Source organism: Argentina silus (genome assembly GCF_951799395.1).
Source record: "Argentina silus genome assembly, chromosome: 18".
NCBI classification, from domain to species: Eukaryota; Metazoa; Chordata; class Actinopteri; order Argentiniformes; family Argentinidae; genus Argentina; species Argentina silus.
In genome coordinates this window covers 10,791,149-10,810,983 of record NC_139672.1, presented here as the reverse complement: position 1 = coordinate 10,810,983, position 19,835 = coordinate 10,791,149, and the positions used below count along the sequence as shown (strand labels likewise).

The 19,835-nt window shown below is 42.2% G+C and overlaps 1 protein-coding gene across 1 annotated transcript; it reads left to right on the top strand.

Annotated features, from left to right (window-relative positions):
* The first annotated feature begins 8,842 nt into the window (after positions 1-8,842).
* Positions 8,843-19,577, top strand: LOC310818867 (desmocollin 2-like protein). Its single transcript, XM_083689936.1, has 16 exons — positions 8,843-9,081; positions 9,586-9,679; positions 9,864-10,063; positions 10,245-10,349; positions 11,485-11,640; positions 12,263-12,407; positions 12,672-12,826; positions 12,923-13,057; positions 13,442-13,627; positions 13,889-14,136; positions 14,523-14,665; positions 15,443-15,664; positions 16,314-16,535; positions 16,886-17,001; positions 17,106-17,489; positions 17,873-19,577. Exons 1-16 carry the CDS (start codon positions 9,031-9,033, stop codon positions 18,068-18,070), a joined length of 2,760 nt encoding a protein of 919 aa, XP_083546062.1. The 5' UTR covers positions 8,843-9,030; the 3' UTR covers positions 18,071-19,577.
* Positions 19,578-19,835: the final 258 nt, after the last annotated feature.

Genomic DNA, 19,835 nt, shown 5'->3' with positions numbered 1-19,835 from the left:
TCATTTTGTGTCCAGTGCTCTCGCACTCATCTGTTAAACTTCACTCAGGCCAGTGAAATTCCCATAGACCAACTTCTGTGTTTCTGGATGGACAACACTCATAGACAGAGACAGACACTCCTGCTGTTTGCATTACATCTATGGTCTTTGGACTGGTAATGAGCGAGGAAGTATTTAAAGTGACACTTCACCTGTCTTTGACATCACATTCATTATCTCCAGCACCACACCAGTGTCTCCATATGTGAAGACAGCATTGTTTACGCTTTGTAGTAAAACATGTTTTACCGCTCGGCACCCTTCCCATGTAGTTGGGGGTAAAATAAATAAAAAAGAGAAAATCAGACAGAGAAAGAGAAATGAAGAAAAAGATAGACACTGCACAAACATATTTGTTAACAACAGAGGCCAACATGTTTTGTGTTGTCACTACTGCAGAGGATTCCAAGTTAGAAGGCACTCCTTAAGTTGGAGCAGAGAGAGATTTCTGCTTTGATCTGAACTGATAGTGAAGGGTGTGGATTAACTTGAGCTGCCAATTGTTACTAAATGTTCATCAGAATTGTTGCATTGGACTTGTGGAAGTGACAGGACATTAATCATTCTGCATTTCACTACCTGTTGACACTGGCAGGAAGTAAAACATAACTATTCACTGATTCAGTGTTTTCCTTTGTGCCCCAGGTAGATCATCTTTTTTTTAGTTCAGTTTGCCATTGTGGCTATGTGGTGAGCTCACCATATCTCTTGTTTTTCTCTCTTCTGGTGAGGGAAGAGGGAAAAACCATACATGGTACCTAACTAAGTTCCATGTCCAAAGCTATTCCGAGCTAGATAAATCAGTTGTGGAGTTTCAGTGGTGTCTCGCTGTGTATGACAAAGGCGGTACTGTAGGATAAGAGGAACTTTCAGCGCAATTGTGCCCTAATTATTAACTAGTGCTGTTTCAATACATAAGAGCTGTATAAGACAGCTTGACACAAAACCTAGACTGTACAATATGACAGAAACAAAAGGCAGATTCATAAAAACAGAGAAATATTTGCAATCCCATTATGAATTATTCAGATAAATGACAAACTGCCAAATTCTTAACTTAATCGAAATGAAAAAAGAAAATTCAATAAAGAGAAGGTGTGTGTGTTTGTGTGTGTGTGTGTGTGTGGGCGGGGGGGGGGGGGGGGGGTCAATTAAACCGAAACCTGCTGGCCTGGGACTGGATGATCCGGTGCCGTCTGCCAGGTGTGACTGGGATGGCTGTTGTCCTTGATGATCTTCCTGGCCTTCCTCTTACATCTCTCAGAGTAGATGGCGTGGACGGCTGGGAGCTCACGGTCCGTAATGGACTGGGCCGTTTTCACCACTCTCTGCAGGGCTTTGTGGTCGAGGGCGGTGCAGCTGCCATACCAGGCGGTGATGCAGCCAGACAGGATGCTCTCAATGGTGCACCTGTAAAAGTCTGTGAGGATCTGGGGGGACATGCCGAATTTCCTCAGCCGCTTGAGGAAAAACAGACTCTGGCGTGCCGACTTGATAACTGTGTGGGTGTGGTGTGACCATGTTAGATCCTTAGTGATGTGGACACCAAGAAACCTGAAGCTGTTGACTCTCTCCACTTCAGCCCCTCTGATGATCTCATCCTTATAGGCTGTCTCGTCTGGGGTCTGCCCGTCAAGAAGTCCAGGATCTAGTTATACAGGGCGGTGTTGAGACCCAGGTCCTTGAGCTTGGTGACGAGCTGGGACGGGACTATGGTGTTGAATGCTGAGCTGTAGTCGATAAACAGCATTCTCATGTTGGTGCCCTTCTTGTCCAGGTGAGGTAGAGCAGTGTGTAGGGTGAGGGCAATGGTGTCATCAGTGGATCTGTTGGGACGATATGCTAATTTGAGGGGGTCTAGTGTTGCAGGTAGAGAGGAATTTATATGGGACTTGACTAACCTCTCAAAGCACTTTATGATGACTGACGTGAGAGCCACAGGGTGGTAGTCATTGAGACAGGTAGCCTTGGGACATCTTTGGGACCAGAATGATAGCGATCGCCTTGAAGCAGGTGGGGATTACAAACTGGGACAAGGACAGGTTGAATATGTCCGTAAAAATACCCGCCAGTTGCTTTAATAGGGAGCTCCATACCACTATCCTCGAACCCAACGTAAAAGGAATTTAGCTCCTGTGTGTGTGTGTGTGTGTGTGTGTGTGTGTGTGTGCGTGCATGTGAAGCTATAGATATGGTATTGCATTGGGTGTGTCTATTGATAAAGCTCTTTCCAACCTGAATAATCACCTAGACTACCCATAGTAGCCACACCCAGTTTGAGGGGGAAATGGTTGCTGCAGCACTCTGAGGATAAGAATAACAGATAACATCGCTATGGAAACTACCACAATGTCAGCCAATTAGATATGGTATTCTTTGTTTGTTCATGTGTTTTATGGCTAAAGAAGACAATGTCACTAGTATTAAACAACGGATTGATCAGTATAAGCATTGTTATTGGCCGAGAGGTATTCAAAACCATCGCTTCATTCCCTGATAAAGTAACAGATATGACATGTTCTACATGTTTATCATACATTTCCGTAATATCCCCGCGCAAACACTCAAATTGCAATGTTTTGTTTATCATATTACCGTGGCAACAGTGGTCGCTTTGAGAACTATATTTCTGAGCGCAGGGCAGAGACTACCACAGTCTGTCACAATATACAGTGCCCTGCTTAAGCAATGGGTCTTCTATTGGCTCTATACTCCAAAGATTTTGATTTGAAATAAATCAATTATTATGAGGTTAACATATAGATTGTCAGCTTGTACATGTATTGTATTTTTGTAAATGTTGGTTTCACCATTCAGAAATACACAGTTGTGCACATAGTCCCCCTATTTCAGGGAACCAAAAGTAATGGGACAGATTAAGCACTCATGTTTATTATTTGATCGACAATCCTTTGCATGCAATAACTGCCTGAAGTCTGCGACCTATTGATCACACCAGACAGTGGGTATCTTCTCTGGTGATGTTCTGCCAGGCCTGTACTACAGTCATCTTCAGTTCTTGTTTGTTTTTAGATCTTTTTGCTTAAAGTCTTACCATCAGGAAATGAAATGCTCAACTTTGCGTCATCAATCGTGTGTGTGTGTGTGTGTGTGTGTGTGTGTGTGTGTGTGTGTGTGTGTGTGTGTGTGTGAAGCTATTGATATGGTGTTGCAGTTTTTTTTCCTGATTTTTCAGTCTAGGCTTCCTTGATTTTCATTGACACCGCATTGGTCCTCATGTTGACAGACACCAATAGCAGAGACTCCAAAGGCAAACACAAAGCCTAGAATCAATACTAGACATTGACAGCTCTCTTATGTCTGCACAAATTATGTGACTGAATACACCTGACTACCCAGAAATCCCTGTCAAGCCAATTGTCCTATTACTTTTGGTGCCCTGAAACAGGCAGACTATGTAGACAAAGTGTTGTCATTTGTAAATGGTGCAACCAATATGTACACAAACACCATCAAATAAAAGCTGAGAATATCTACTTTAACTGCATAGTAATTGTTTGGTGTAAAATCCAAGTAGTATAGAGCCAAAATAATACTGTCCAATTACTTATGCAGGGCATTGTAAATACCTATGGCATTGTTTACTTGTTACCATTCTCTGTTTTGTTTCGTAACCGTAGTAGAAAAGTAATAAAGTAATAACACACTTGAGTCTGTGCTTTATCGTCAGGGCCCCTGGGCACATGTGTCATCCCCCCCCCCCCCCCCCCCCCGCTTTCCTATATTGGTGTCTTTCTTGCCTTCCTCCTTGCAAAATCATCCACTAGATCATCGCGAACAAATGCCACCTAACTAACTAGTTAAGTTGTGTGCCACCTAACTAGTTAGACAGCTGAGTTTTAGGCCGGTAGCTAGTTAACTAGCTGACTTTTTAGTGCAGCTAATTTGGTTGTAAGAGTAGCTAGCTGTCAAAAATGGCAGCAAGCTAAAATAAAGGGATAGCTAGTTATGGTAAGTCAAATAACAAACGGCTTGTCATAATATGACCCCCTTCAAACTGTCCTAAAAACATAAAGCAGGAATGATTTATTAAGGGCTTTTAGCATTTTGGGGTAATGCTGTTAACGTGCATTGTGGTATATGAGACTATAATATGTGACCATGAGGGTTCTATAATAGAGACCAAGGAAAGTGAATGCGAAATGCCCATACAATGGTCCCCCAAGCGACTTTTGTAAAGAAATAGCTCGACAACAACCTGTACTAACAACAAATGTTCTTAATCATATCATACAATGCACTTGTTTTCTGTCTAACATGACATACATCAAGTTGTTTCAACCTTCCGTCGAGGAGAAACATGAAGTAGACAATGAAGCAGCAAGTACGCAATGTTCAAGGAATGGAACAAGCAGGTTGCTTGTCAAAAGCAACTTCCGCTAGCAGTTGGTGTTACACAATGCTAACAGCCTCTCTTTCATGCTGAATCTAGTCTAGCCATCCATCATCACATGCATGTTTTCATACCTTAAGCAACTTCTGTCACTCATCACCAATGACGTTGGTCTCCCTGTCTTCTCACTCACTGGCTGACGCGCAGATGGGAGCGGGGAGAAGAGAAACATAGCATTAGCATATTGTGGTTCCTTGGAGTTTAAAAGGATATTGACGCACATGAGGAATTTTCATTTTTGTCATTAGGTTTGAATGTGGTTGTACCTATGATTGAGTTTGTTTATGTAGCGTGCCGACCAGTGGCTCAGTTGTACAGAAGCACTGTATTCTCCGAGAGGCTCTCGTTTTAAGCATGCACTGTATGTACCAAGGGGCCCAGGTGTTATGCTCAATGTATGCACCGAGGGTCCTGGGGGCCCTAGTGGTCAGCTCATGCTTTCAGCACTGAGGGGCCTCACATGGTAAGTGCTGTGGGGCCCGGGGCCCTAGTGGTCAGCTCATGCTTTCAGCGCTGAGGGGCCCAGGGACCCTCACACTGTAGGTGCCGAGGGACCCAGGGGCCCTCGTGGTCAGAACACGCTTTAAGCCCCAGGGGCCTAGGGGCCCTAGTGGTCAGCTCACTCTTTAAACGCCAAGGGGTCTGGGGGCTCTCACACTGTAAGCGCTGAGGGGTCTGTGGGGCCCTAGTGGTTAGCTCACACTATAAGCACCCAGGGGCCTAGTGGTCAGCTTGCGCTGTGCACACTGAGGGCCCTGGCATTCAACTTCCTTCGGAAGTCTTGGGCCACACCCCACGTGCGGCCTGAGGCTTGGAGGCCCCCTGGCAGTCCGAGGCCCCGGGGCACTGTCCCCACTGGCCCCGTCCACAATCCAGCCTTGTTTATCGTGAATAAAGTCACAGCTGATGTGTTGCCGGCCCTCAACTTCACATCAGGCCTAACAACGGCCCTCAGATGTGACTTGACTCACGATTAAGCACGGCCTCTTGTGCCTTATTGTTTAAATTACATTCAAAGTGCAGAGGTTTGTCCATGTACTATTGTACAATGAAGAATAAAAAGAGTCGTAAATGCTACTTGAGTGCTGCTGCCTTTTGTCCTTTTTTTTATATCTATAAAAACATAAAGCAGGAGTGATATTTTTTTTGGTTTGTTTCTGTATCAAGGGCTTTTAGCATTTTGGGGTGATGCTGTTAACGGCTAAGTGCCTTGTGGTATATGAGGAGACTAAGTTCTATAATAGAGACCAAGGAAAGTGAATGTGAAATGCCCATACATGTGAAATGCCCTCCGAGCGACGTTTGTAAAGAAACAGCTCGACAACAACCTCATTTTCTTAATCACATCATACACAATGCACTTGTTGGAACAAGCGGGTTGCTTGTCAAAAGCAACTTCTGCTAGCAGTTGGTGTTACACAATGCTAACAGTGGCCTCTCTTTCATGCTGAATAGAGTTAAAGACATTTATCATCACTCATGTTTTTTACTCCTTAAGCAACCTCTGTCACACCTCAGCCATGACATTCATATCCCTTTTCACTTCTCATTCACTGGCTGTCACAGAGGTGGGAGCGGGGAGAAGGATGGGTGGGTGGGAGCGCAGATTCCTAGGCTGTCACACCCAAGCTGTCGTACCGTACAGCTGCATGAGCAACTTTGCACACACAACCAAATCTGAGTCATCAAAATAGAAAGTCTTTCATCAGACAGCTGAGATGAACCTTTCACATGAGTGAAATTAACAGGAAACATAGCATTAGCATATTGTGGTTTGGTGGTGAAACATCAACCAATCCCTTACTCTTCGTTCCTTGGAATTTAAAAGGATATTGACGCACATGAGGAATTTTCATTTTCGTCATTAGGTACCTATGATTGAGTTTGTTTATGATTGTGTGTTTGTGTGTGTAATTGTCAGGCACGTGTACAGGTGGGACTCAAGGGTGGCTTGAGCCCCTGCCCCTTTGCCCCGCCAGTCACAAAGTGCCCTCCTGAATGGTGTATTTTCCTTTTTAATCATTCTGTTTTTGTTTCATCATCATCATTCATCGTCACTAAAAAGAGGGCAGAGTGACCAGTTGTCAGAGTAAGTGAGCTGTTACATGAGTGAGTTGTCTTTGCATGTCCAATTCATGACCTGTCCTGTAGCAGCATGTCAAGGAAAATTGAGTCATTCCATGTCAAATGTCATTATTATTATTTTTATTTTTTTTAAAACAATTAAAGTGACTCTCCTCTGATTTCAGCCCCTGCCAATCACAAACTCTCTGCACAGCCCTGTGTGTCTACGTACATCTGTAATGGGTCATAGTGTGTCTATGTCTGTCATGCGTTTGTAATGTCCAGTATGTGTTTATGATTGTATTAAACATCGTTCTCCCCTGCTGCTGTCTTGGACCAGGTCTCTCTTGAAAAAATATTTGATCTCAATGAGACCTGGATACATACAGATTAAATAAAACTACAATGTTGCCTAAAACACTTAGGGCAAACTAGGACTAGGAAATCACATTGAGAAAATGTTGCTCAACTAAACCTATAATTTGGTTTTGGCTATAAACGACACTGCTTGCAATATGTGCTGCTCTTCTATAGTAGGCTTACTGTATGTAAAAAGAGAGAGTATACACGAGGAAGCTGTACACTAAAGAATAGCATAGCGTGCTAGGTTTTGATTTGCGGACTACATGACTTCGATGTCCAGTATCACAGTGAAAATGACTAAGACTAACAGGCCTGTGCAGAGCTCAAGGGAGGGACACTGTGACTGGCATAGACACACCCGTAGTCTGCCGACATAGACACACCTCTTAAATCTCTTAAAGCTTTATGTGACTAAAGTTTCTCAATGAATGACTCGTGTGGGAGACGAACACTGCTACTGCATTTCTTTGCCTACATGCAAATCCATTCCCGTCCGATTCGCACACACTTCTAGCACAACTCGTTTTGTTTATGTATTTTGGCACATTAAAAACAGAAATAATAGGCATCAAATAACAGTGAAGGTGCTGCCAGGGGGTCATATCCTGTATACACATGCAGGGTGAGGAAAGGAACTTGACATTGGCTGACAACAGCCTCACCCTTCAAAATTAGACAGCCCCTATAAAAGTGTTTTACTTTTACTACAGAGTGCAGAGATCGCCAGAGTAGGGAGTGGTCTGTTCTGTTGACGTCGCTGTGGGGGCATTTGCAGTCTCTGTTTTGCGTTATGGTGCTACATTCCCCCTCATGGCCTCTCATTATGTCCACACCCATGACCCGACGAGTGAATGTTTCTCCCAAGATTTCCCTTTCCTTTTAATGCATGGTTTAAAACGCTCCATAACACAAACAAACAAACAGCCTCCGATAAAATGACAATTGAGTCACTTGTGTGGGAAATTCACAAAAGCGTTTTTATAAATATTTACAGTCAAATGATTTGGTCATTATGATTATCGTACAAGCTCACTCTGTGTAGCTCCAAACATAACACTTTCCTGGGCCCACTGCTGCGAATGCTGCAGTCTTATCAGCAGTTTATAGTGATAGCATGAGTTCATCTGTCTGAACACAGCCTCCCCCACTTCGGCCCTCACCCAAGACACATTCCTGTGGGGTTAGTGAAGAGCCCTTCTGAGCTCCCTTTACCACCACACTTAAATAAACCTCATGCACAAGAAAGGGCAGAGAGAGGTCATCCACAATGAAGTGCAGACTAGGGAGTGATTTTACATGGGCCAATGGCTGTAATGTCTTACTTACAACAACATTTTAATAATGATTGCAAAACATAAAACCAGAGCATGGATGGAGTAGATGTATTCTCACTTGTGTTATTAGTGCACTTTTAAACATGTCAATACACATTTCCCATCAATTGGGGAAGCCAGGAACTTGTCTTTAGTGGCCAGGGAGTAGGGTTTAACCTTGTATTCTTCATTAAACCATATTATAAAATAAATACAGTTGTAAGAATGTACAAATATACTTTCCTTTGCATAATAATCACAAAATGATTCCTTAAACAATGCCGCGTCCATACACTGTATGTAACATGATTTAACATACTGTATACTGTATGATATTGGTTGTGGAAGACATTCCAGTGGTTTCACAGTCTTCTTCGTTACTGATACAACGTGTCCCCCTGTCGGCAACACAATTATTTGGCTTGAGTTCAACTCTTACATTTTCTCAATGTAACAAGATATGACATTTTGTTGGGTGCGCATCACGGCAACGACGTCCTTTAAGCGGAGGAAAAGCATAAAGGAACACCTGTGTGTGTGTTTTTTTCTCCCAGGCGAAGGGTGGAGTAGACACAACGATGGATGCGTCACCGTTTAGTCTGTCAGGTGTACATCTCTGAGTAATCGTTTGACGGGGGTGAGGCATGTTTCTACGGTAGCGAACGCACAAACGAGACATTGCGCTACCTCAAGTGAAGGCTATAAGGCAGATCATACGTGATTCACTATCGTATGGGATTATCCTCCCTTGAGCCCCACCCAAAACAATACCTAAACTTTTACTTCTTGTGTGTTTTGCGTCTTTGTGTGTTTGGATAGTCCGAGGACAGTTTCATTATGGCAGTCACCAAAATGACACGCTACTTTTTCAACTTTTGCATCCTTTTGGTAAGTAAGCTATGAAAGCACATTTCTTCTGTTATTGTTTCTGTATGTGACTGTACTTCTTTGTACATTAAATGCTTAATAGGTGTTTTTTTTAAGCTTTTATGGGCATTCTGGTATTTCTTATATGAATACATGTGTGGGCCAAAAATAAGTAACTCAACTCGAATACAGTATGCCTCCCTCTTAAATCTGCTGTAGTTCTCGTTTTTTATGGAATGATGATCGAAAAAAAAATGTATTTATTTATTTTTGCTCTTTCGACATGGTAAGTCCCTCCTTTGTATGATGTAGCGTATTGCAAATAAGGAACAGAAACCACATGTGAATCAATGAGAAGACATTGCCAACCTCGTTGGCAGTTTCACCAACATGATTATTATAACAAGACAAAAATACCGTACGAAGTATTCCATATTTGTAACACTTGAACACAAACAATGAATCAACCAATTGCATATGGCTAGAATGTATCAATGACATCTCTCTCACGTGTGTCAACCCCAGATTCTCTCCAGATGTGTGGATTCCTGCGTTCTCCCTCGCTCTATCCAAGCATCAGTTCCCCAGACGATAACAGCTGGATACATCATTTCAAAAGGTACTACCATTCAGCGTCCTGTCAAATGTTGATTGATATCAATCTAGTCATGGAATTCCCTTACACATACTGGCAAAGACAAAGTCATAAACACTGCATAAACAGTTGATCATGACTCTGATTCCACTTTTTCTTAGCTTGTTTATTTACTGTTGTTTCAATTCTTGTATGTCTCTTTGTTCAGTTGATGTGGACCACTGTGACACCAAGGCTTTGCACTTCACCACAAATGACCTCGACTTCACAGTAGACTCTGATGGCACAGTAGTGACATTGCACACCACCACAGTTCCCACCAATGGGAGGCTATTCTCTGTGTGGTCTCAGGACCCCAATGGTGAAAAGAGTGAAATGGATGTTTACCTCATACAGAATACTAAAAAGGTAAGGTTCTCAATGGTCTTACTGTACATGCCTCAAGTCTCATACATTTCATTTGATTTATTGAACGGTTTTTATCCAGGTGCATCAAATTCTTATTAAAATGATTAATGAGGAGAAATTCCCTCGATAGAACGTTGATTTGTTTGCGTGATATGTGATCCTTCTCTGTGCGTGACTATAGGTATCGAACGATGGCCTTCTGAGGCGCTCCAAGAGACGGTGGGCCCCTATGCCATTCAAAATCACAGAGAATGAACTCCCACCATTTCCAAAAGACGTCGACGTGGTAATACTCTTTTAAATACCTACTGTACAGAACCTGCATGACATTTCAGTACATTCACAACATTATACCTTAAGGTAGGCTCTGGGATATGACTGCGTCTGTGAAAAAAGAACAACTTTCTTCAAATATATTGGAGCGAACAAGAGCGAGCAAGAGCGTACCCACTTGTTTCACTTCCCTCCGACATAAAGCACCAATCGCATTCAACTCTACAGTGTAATTTTTTCCTGCCTTTTCTGAAATGTCTTTTGTTTAGATTTGGATTTTTAAGTGTGGATTTTCGCTCTGTCGCAACATGCTCTATTCTTTAGATGCGTCTCTGTGTTTGACAGTCTCGGGCAGCGTCGCCTCCGCTCTTTCCCAATAACATCCTATTCCACAGACTACCTTATTCACAACAATAGAAGGCCTAACCAATTTCATGTCATGGAATTTCCATGTCATGTAGTCAAAATAAACCTAGACATAGATAAGACCCAAATTATCTCTGCTTCTTCTTTGTCCCTCCCGCGTTTCAGACATGCCTAATACTCACTTTAGGTATAGCACTACCACACCTAAGGCCCCACACACACCGAGACACACCCAAACAAAACACACTGACAAGCACTGGCACAATGTTTACTTAGTAGCCTTTTTCCCCTTCTTTCGCTCCTCCCCTTTCTTTCTTTCTTTTTTCTTTCTTTCTTTCTTTCTTTCTTTCTTTCTTGAACAGTGCCACTGGTTGCCTACTCTGATTTTGTTTGTTGAAACCTGCCTAGTATATAGGGATTACATAGCTAAAAAGCTAGCTAATCCGTATTTAATTGTGCAAATGTTCACATGGGCATTCAGGGAGTTAGGTTCATGTTGATGTGGAGTGTTTTGTATGGTATTGTGATATAGATCTTTATTGGTGTGTAGAATATTTGCAAACTGACTGAAAAAAACAACAACTGTGTACTGTATAAGGAATCTTTGTTGGTACATTTACCTTGCTTTCTGCGCTCTCTGAAACACGCTGTGGCTTACCACCTAAATTCACATCTGGTTTTCTTCCCAAATTAGATTCATAAATGGAACCTTCAGTACTTGCCAAATAAGGGATTAGGGATGCCAAAGCTTTTTTGATGATATATGTACTTTTCTGTTCCAGATTGGGTCCGACTCGTCAGCCAATTACAATGTGTACTACACCATCAGTGGGCCGGGTGTAACCGAGGGCCTGGTGGGAACATTCAGCGTCGACAGGAATACTGGGATGTTGAAGGTGCACAGAAGAGTGGACCGGGAGGCATATCCTCAGTTTATTGTGAGTAGAGGACGGCGATGGTGGTGGTGATGATGATGATGGTGGTGGTGGTGTTGATGATGATGATGATGATGGTGGTGGTGGTGGTGATGATGATTATGATGGTTGTGAGGATGACATCGATGATGATGATGGTGGTGGTGGTGGTGGTGATGATGATGATGATGATGGTGGTGGTGGTGGTGGTGATGATGATGTTTCTGATGGCGGTGAGGATGACGTCGATGATGATGATGGTGGTGGTGGTGGTGATGATGATGATGGTGGTGGTGGTGGTGATGATGGTGGTGGTGGTGGTGATGATGATGATGATGATGGTGGTGATGATGATTGTGACTAGTGAAAGGGTGGAGAGGGCGTTTATTCCCCCTGCCCATGCAGAATTGTTCTCAGTGTACCCTCAAATGCCTTCCTTACCTATAATACTTACAGTTTCACTGTATTTTCATTATGTCCACATCGTTTTTTGATGTCTCAAATTGAATTGTGTGATTGAAAGTTACCATTCCACTTATTTAGCAAATTTCCAACCTGAGTTATATATCAGGCCTCACTGATTCCATCTCTTTTTGACTGTGTCATGCTTACAGTATAAAACTGACCTACATCTGTCTTTCTCCAGTTCCAAGCTAGAGTGTTTGACAGAACCACCAATCAGGAGACAGACTTACCACTGCCAATCACAGTGAATGTGGTGGACGTCAACGACAACGCTCCGACTTTCACCGACTCACTACAGTTCTCTGTGCCGGAGCAAAGCAAAGCAGGTCAGAAAACACCCAGAAGACGCTGTCATTTACGATCTCAATGCTTAACACATACAGTACTACAGGGCAAAATGATGTTGCATTCCATAAAACATGTCCTTCAACCAAAATAAACAACAGTATACACCAGCATACCTTTACGGCCACCTGCAAGAAGTAGAAAAAGTTTTTCTTTTTTTATTTGAGCTTTTACTGTGCCTGATGAATCCATACCTGTGTTGATGTGTACAATAACTAGTGTGTTGGGTTGTGTTTCTATTGCAGGGGTGGTGGTGGGGAAGGTGAACGCGACAGACAGAGACCAGGAAGACACAGACCACACTAAGATCAGGTACACCCTCCTCACAGGAAGAGAGCTGTTTGCCATCAACCCAGTGACGGGGATTATCACCACCAAAACCACCACCTTTGATAGAGAGGTGAGGGTCCCTTTTTTAGTATCCTAAATCACATTGACCAATGACAAGGACTAGTGTTGTTTCAAACAAATCCTCAAAACATATTTTGTTTTCCAGGTGAAAGATACATATTTTGCAGTCATGGAGATCAGAGACATGGATGGACAAACTAATGGTCTATTCACCACCGCCACTGCCACCATCAAATTAAGCGATGTCAATGACAACCCGCCGACTTTCACTGAAACATCTGTAAGTCATTGGATATTACTGTTGGTTTTATGTTATTAATGTTTTTCTTCTTTAAAAGCCTTTTACTGTTCAGTTCAGCAAACCTGTATTGTCCCCGAAGGACAATTTCAGTGCAGCATAAAAAAGACAATAAAAAATAAACAAAACAGGAAACCATTTAAAGACACACACAAAGAACTACGGTACGATAAGACGTGCAAATATGTAAGTTGTGCAGAATACAAGGTCAAAAGGTCAGTGACAGCAAGATAACAAATGAACTAGAAAGTTATTCTACAATAATGCTTCAGTATGAGCTCATGGGAAGCCTGTGGGCTATAGAATGTGTACTTTAGGAATACTCAGTTTACCTTAAATGACTCTGTGTGTTGCCTCGTCTTGCAGTATAACGTGAACGTCAAAGAGAATCAAGCAGACGGCCTTATCCTCCGAATCCCTATCAAAGATAAGGATCTAGAGAACACACCCAACTGGAAATCTCAGTTTGTCATCGCAAAGGGCAATGATAATGGGAATTTCCGGATCGAAACAGATCCCACAACAAATGACGGACTTCTTTACATAGCAAAGGTGAGTTGGCACTCAGCTCTGACCCATGTTTTTGCTCGCTGACTTTCGAGATGCGTGGATTTATTTCCAGTCATCCATGAGGTAGATTGTAAAATGAGTGGACTATTCCTTTAACATCACGACAACTAGAATATAGAACCCATAGGTTTGTTTACACTGTCACTGTGTAGACCTACTGCTTTTGTCGTTGGCTGAGGGAGCAACTATTTTATGCAGTTACTGTACTTAACACTCCATCTCCCCCTCCACCTGTTTCTCCAGCCGTTAGACTATGAGAAGACCAAAGACCTGAAGCTGGAGATTATGGCCCGTAACAAAGCAGGGCTCAGTGGCACCACAGCATCCTGGGTGTCCGTTCCCGTGGACGTCTCAGTGACCAATGTGGACGAGGGCCCAGAGTTTTCCGCTCCCACCGTGCGCTTCCCTGTCCAGGAGAACACTCCTAACGGGACCCTGATTGGAACATACACCGCTTTAGACCCTGAGACCAAAAGTAGCAGTGGCATTAAGTGAGTTTTATGTTCTAGTTATCATCATTATTATTGTTGGTAGGAGTGAATTCTTAACATTCTTGTAATCCTGACGAAGACACCGGATGACTAAACATTGATTCCTTAAAAAAAAAAAAAAGATGCAAGGTGTGCAAATCTCTCTTTATTTTTGTATCTATCATTATTATTATTGACATATGATGCACCTGGGTGTTGTGTGACAAATATAATAGCACTGTACTGCAAACAAGGTTAGTTTTCGTTTTCAACACAAGATGGAGATACAGTACTGTGACAAACTGAATTCAAGCGTGATGGGTTTTTTTTCTTTCTCTTTAAAGCACTTGAGCAATTTACCAATATCATGATAAATCAAGATTTTTATCTCTCTTCTTCCCTCTTAGGTATTACAAGGTCACAGACCCGGCGTCGTGGGTCAACGTAGACGAAAACACTGGAGAGTTGAAGGTCGCGAACACAATCGACATGGAGTCCAGCTTCGTGAAGGACGGCATTTACAACGTCACAATGAAAGCTGTGGATGCCAGTGAGTAGAATTCACACACAGTCCACCTCTCATGAGCCAATCAGATATACTGTAGTTGTATAGTCAAATAGAATGTATTACTATAGTATTATTACCTTTATGGAGTGCTAACAAACACAATTACACAACATTTACTCTTTCACCTGTCTATGATGAGATAGCGCTTGAAAACAAGTTCATACCAACACCAACATGTCTTTGTGTCATATAATTATAGCTTAATAATCACACTTCCAGCCAGCATCGCCTCCAGGCTTTTGACATATATGTTGGCACTCATATTGGTTATGAGAGTGTGTCTGTCTTCCTCGCCTTACCCTGCGGGATGAGTTTGTGTGTCATCTTCTCACCGTGCTACTTAACAAGTCAATAGTTACCGTCAAACCCCACTCCCGTCTCCACATCTGTCAGTGTATGTTTTATGTTCCACACAATAACTCTGTGTTGTGTAAGACACTCTGACGTTTTTACGGTATTCACTTGACGACACCTGTTTAATCACTTCATGGCGAGACGCCCGGGTCATTCGAGACAATCAGGTCATGTTACAGGTGTGATAGTGAGCTCACTGTTGCCTTGTCAGTGTTCTGGGTCGATAGAAAATAAGTATAGCTCTGTGTGGGGAATTATGTACAAATGCACATTCAAATTCAGTCAAACACATCGAAAGGTTTTGCACTTTTGCACCTACTCCATTGGTTTCATTGTACCAGACTAAATGAAACCATTTGACCCAGAACTGGTGTAACTGTGTATCTTATTCACTTTATTTTTAAGGTTCCAAGACGGGCACAGGGACGGTCATCATCCAAGTGGAGGATGTGAACGACCACATCCCAAACATCCCCTCCAAAGACCTGGTGGTGTGTGAGAAGGACGTAGGGATGGGCTCTGTGCTGGTCACAGCCGTGGACGAGGACAAATCTCCCTTCTCTGCCCCTTTCAGCTTCACGCTTGAAGATGATAAAGATGGCAATTGGGCTGTGGCGAAGTTTAATGGTATGAATTCATAAGAGAATGACTCTTACCTCCTGCTTCCATTGCATCTTATGTTCATTGTTGTTTTTATATGTAATCAACTCAAAACAAGGGAAGCAGGTGTTTAATGTGGAAGCAGACCTTAAAGGCACAATTTGGCACACTTAAAGGCACAATTTGGCACACTTAAAGGCACAATTTATTCAGTCTTAGGACATTCTTGGATATTTTATTTTTCAGTCCCTATATTATATGTATTCACTCAGTACTAAAGAGGTAAAATGGTAATTACGCAATGATAAGCTATACATTACGCATTAGTATATACAGTACCAGTCAAACGTTTGGACACACCTTCTCATTCAATGGTTTTTCTTTATTTTTATTATTTTCTACGTTGTAGATTAATATTGAAGACATCAAAACTATGAAGGAACACATATGGAATTATGTAGTAAACAAAAAAGTGTTAAACAAACCAGAATATGTTTTATATTTTAGATTCTTCAAAGTAGCCACCTTTTGCTTTGATGACACCTTTGCACACTCTTGGCAAGGTGTATCCAAACCTTTGACTGGTACTGTACATACAGTGCCATAAACACTAGACCCACCATACAAAACACCTGTTAGATAATACTGTAGTGAGCATCCCTCCCTTCCTCCTCAGACACGACAGCCAAGTTGGAGCAGATCAAGGAGCTCCCCACTGGTTTGTACAATGTACCCCTGATGGTCAAAGACCTGCAGGGCTCTGGAAAGACCCAGACCGTGGCTGTCCGGATCTGCCGGTGCAGGAATAACGCGTGTCTGCCCAAGGACAGCTCCATATCACTGGGGGTTGGAGGCATCCTGGCTATGCTTCTGGCTCTGGCAATGCTACTTATGTTCCGTGAGTGACTGCTCTTATCCATTTATCATCCATCCATCAATCCACTCATCCATTCATTTATTTTGGCCTGTGGGATAAACAGTTTTAAAGGGGCATTTTGCTACCTTTTTGGAATGATAGAGTAATGATATCTCGGGATCATATAAAGGGTGGGCAGACAGATAAAATAGATGAAATAATGTTTTTTGAAGTATTCAATGTTGTTAGGACAGTGGTTGAAAGCTATGGTAACTGTTAACAAACAGCTTCCGCTTCTTTTAGTCAGTTAAATAGTCCTCCCATTTCAATGCTGCCCACCATGGATCTTTATTGAGATACTTAATCATAGTTGTTTTGGCTCTTGATTGCAGTTTTATTATGTGGGTTCGCCTGTGTAACAAAGGGTGATAAATTGGAGATTGAGGATATGGGCGACAGTGGAGGAGTCCTCCTGAAATCCAACATTGAAGCCCCAGGGGATGAAGTGGTAAGTCTGTCATAAGGAAAGCATTAGGAGGATCACATTGCTTACCGTTATGGAATGAAGGCAGATTTAATATTTTTATCCTTTCTTTTAATATGGCTTCTCAGGATACAAATCTCATCATCATTCCTGCGTGCGGGACTGACCAATCGGTGAAGGGCTCCCTGATTGACGTGGGTTGGGCGGGAACCAAGAACTCAAGCATGATGGGAGGTGGCAACATGCACCAGAACCTGCTGCAGCAGTCCAGCGGTGTGATGCTGACCGATATGCAGAACGGGTTCTCAGCTGGCCAATGTGTCTCCCCCCAATACGATGCAGGACAATTTGGCACTAGCCAATTTGGCACCGGCCAATATGGCACCGGCCAATATGGCACCGGCCAATACGATGCAGGACAATTTGGCACTGTCCAATATGGCACTGGCACCAGGTTCACAGACTCAGCTGCCTATCAAAACTGGCAAACCAATGGCTTGTACCTAAAACAGGTAAATGGTAAATGGTTACACAATAATTCTAACAGCTAAACTATTAAAAAAAATCTCAATGTACAGTAAATGTGCGGCATCTGTAAGGTCAACCTTTGCACTTTTCCTTCATAACATTCTTCCTACTGGTAAAAGTGAAGGCAACTCTCATGTGGAATGTTGGTTTACTTATTGGCTATACCTTGGGATCCTCTATAAGCTTTAATATTTCTCATCTCGAAGGTGAAGTGTTTGTCTGTTCTCCTTGTAATATCCTTCTGTAATATCCTGTGCTCTGCTGTAATATGACCTACTGTAATATCTTCCCCTCCCATCGGTCAAATCTGTGGCTCCCTATGGACTAATAACATTCATGTTTTTCTCTCTCTGCCTTGTTTTTGCAGAAACTGGCTTACCTGGGGATGGAGGAGAAAGGGCGGTACGCTGACGACATCTTGCACTCGTACGGGTTTGAGGGCGTGGGCTCACCTGTGGGTTCTGTCGGCTGCTGCAGTGACCAGAGCAACCAAGACAACCTGGACTTCTTAAACACACTAGGACCAAAGTTCAAGAACCTAGCAGAGGTCTGCAAAAAGGAATGAGAAATGAACTTCAAACTAAATGTTATTGTCAATGGACCGTTGTCCTGGACTTACTGTATGTAAAAGCACTCTCCATTGAAAGTGTGATTTAGTACAGGACTTAATCTGTGTCCAAACAAATAGTCCTAAATGGCTGTTTATGGTTTTTTTAATCATGAATGGTGTGGATTCTTGAGGGGGTTGGTCAACACACTGAATTGCTCTTAATGTTTGATGGTAGCCAAGACCTTTTTTTGCACTGATTACAAGTATTGAACACTGCCTGCCATAGTAACCTAGATTTGCTTGTAGGTTTCTTTTTTTTATTTTGGTTGTGATGTTATTTGTATATTGTGGTAAAGGGCCAATTACTTTTTTTCTCGTCTTCGCTTTTTTGGAAAATTAATCTTTGAATTCGGGGTGAGTGAACTAAATAGTTAGGAACTAAAATATCCATTTTAAAATACGTATTTGCATTTTAATATATTTCAATTTTAAATTGCCTGTCCTATATGTTTGCACTATGTACCTTAAAAGTCATGAAATGAAAATGGAATTAGGAGTGTGACCATCTACAGAAAATCGGTTATGTTTAATCATGCAAGCGATTAAGTCCCAATGACGTGCTTACAGTTACAGTTCTCAGCACTTTTATGCGTAATGATCATACAAACTGTATGTGGCTTCCATGTTGAATTCATCACACACACGTCCCTCCAATTCATTTGATTCTTATGGTTGATAGGGTGCAGTTAAGGATAACAGGGTTATTGAGATTAATGAGACAGTGTCTGATAGTCATCATGAGGAATTCAGCATGGTGATGGGTGTGTATGAGTAAGTGGGTGAGTGAGTGAGTGAGTGAGTGAGTGTGTCTGTGCGTGCATGCGTGTGTGCGTGGGTATGCGTGCGCGTGTGCTTGTATGTGTATATAGGGAGGGGTGAGAACCATAGAAACTCTACGAATGTGTCTGCGGTCATTACGTGATTGATCGATCGACAGTGTTTTTTCACTATTCATTTGGATGGCAGCCTATTTCTCAAAACCAGTTAGCCGTTGAGAACAACTCCTTTGGTAATTATGCTTATGTTGACACACAGCTACTATGACATAGAGCTTCTATGTATTGGAGCTACTATGACATAGAGCTACTATGACATGGAGCTACTATGACATGGAGCTACTATGACATGGAGCTACTATGACATAGAGCTACTATGACATGGAGCTACTATGACATGGAGCTACTATGACATAGAGATACTATGACATGGAGCTACTATGACATGGAGATACTATGACATAGAGCTACTATGACATGGAGCTACTATGACATAGAGATACTATGACATAGAGCTATTATGACATACAGGAGGTACTATGTAAACAAATATCAAAGGAGTTATTCTTAACGACTAGTATTGATTAAGGTCATTTTAAGTTTACTATGTTACAAAACACTTTTCTCAAAACATGTATTCAAAGCTGTAGATATTTATGTGTATTTCTTTTGTATTAAAGAAATAACATGAAATACATTATTTGTCTGCTTACGCTCTTTTACTGTAAACCTATTTTTAACCTTTTAGAATGTACATTAGGCAGAGAGCGAGAGAGAGAGAGGGAACTGTATCAGAGAGACAGAGAGGGAGAGAGAGAAACTGTTGTTACTCTCATTTCTGTGTGGTAAATGTTTAACCAGGTATGGTTCTCAGTTCAGAGCACACATTGCACAATAAGGATGACATCATGAAGTAAACAAGGACACCTTATTCACCTTTGCTT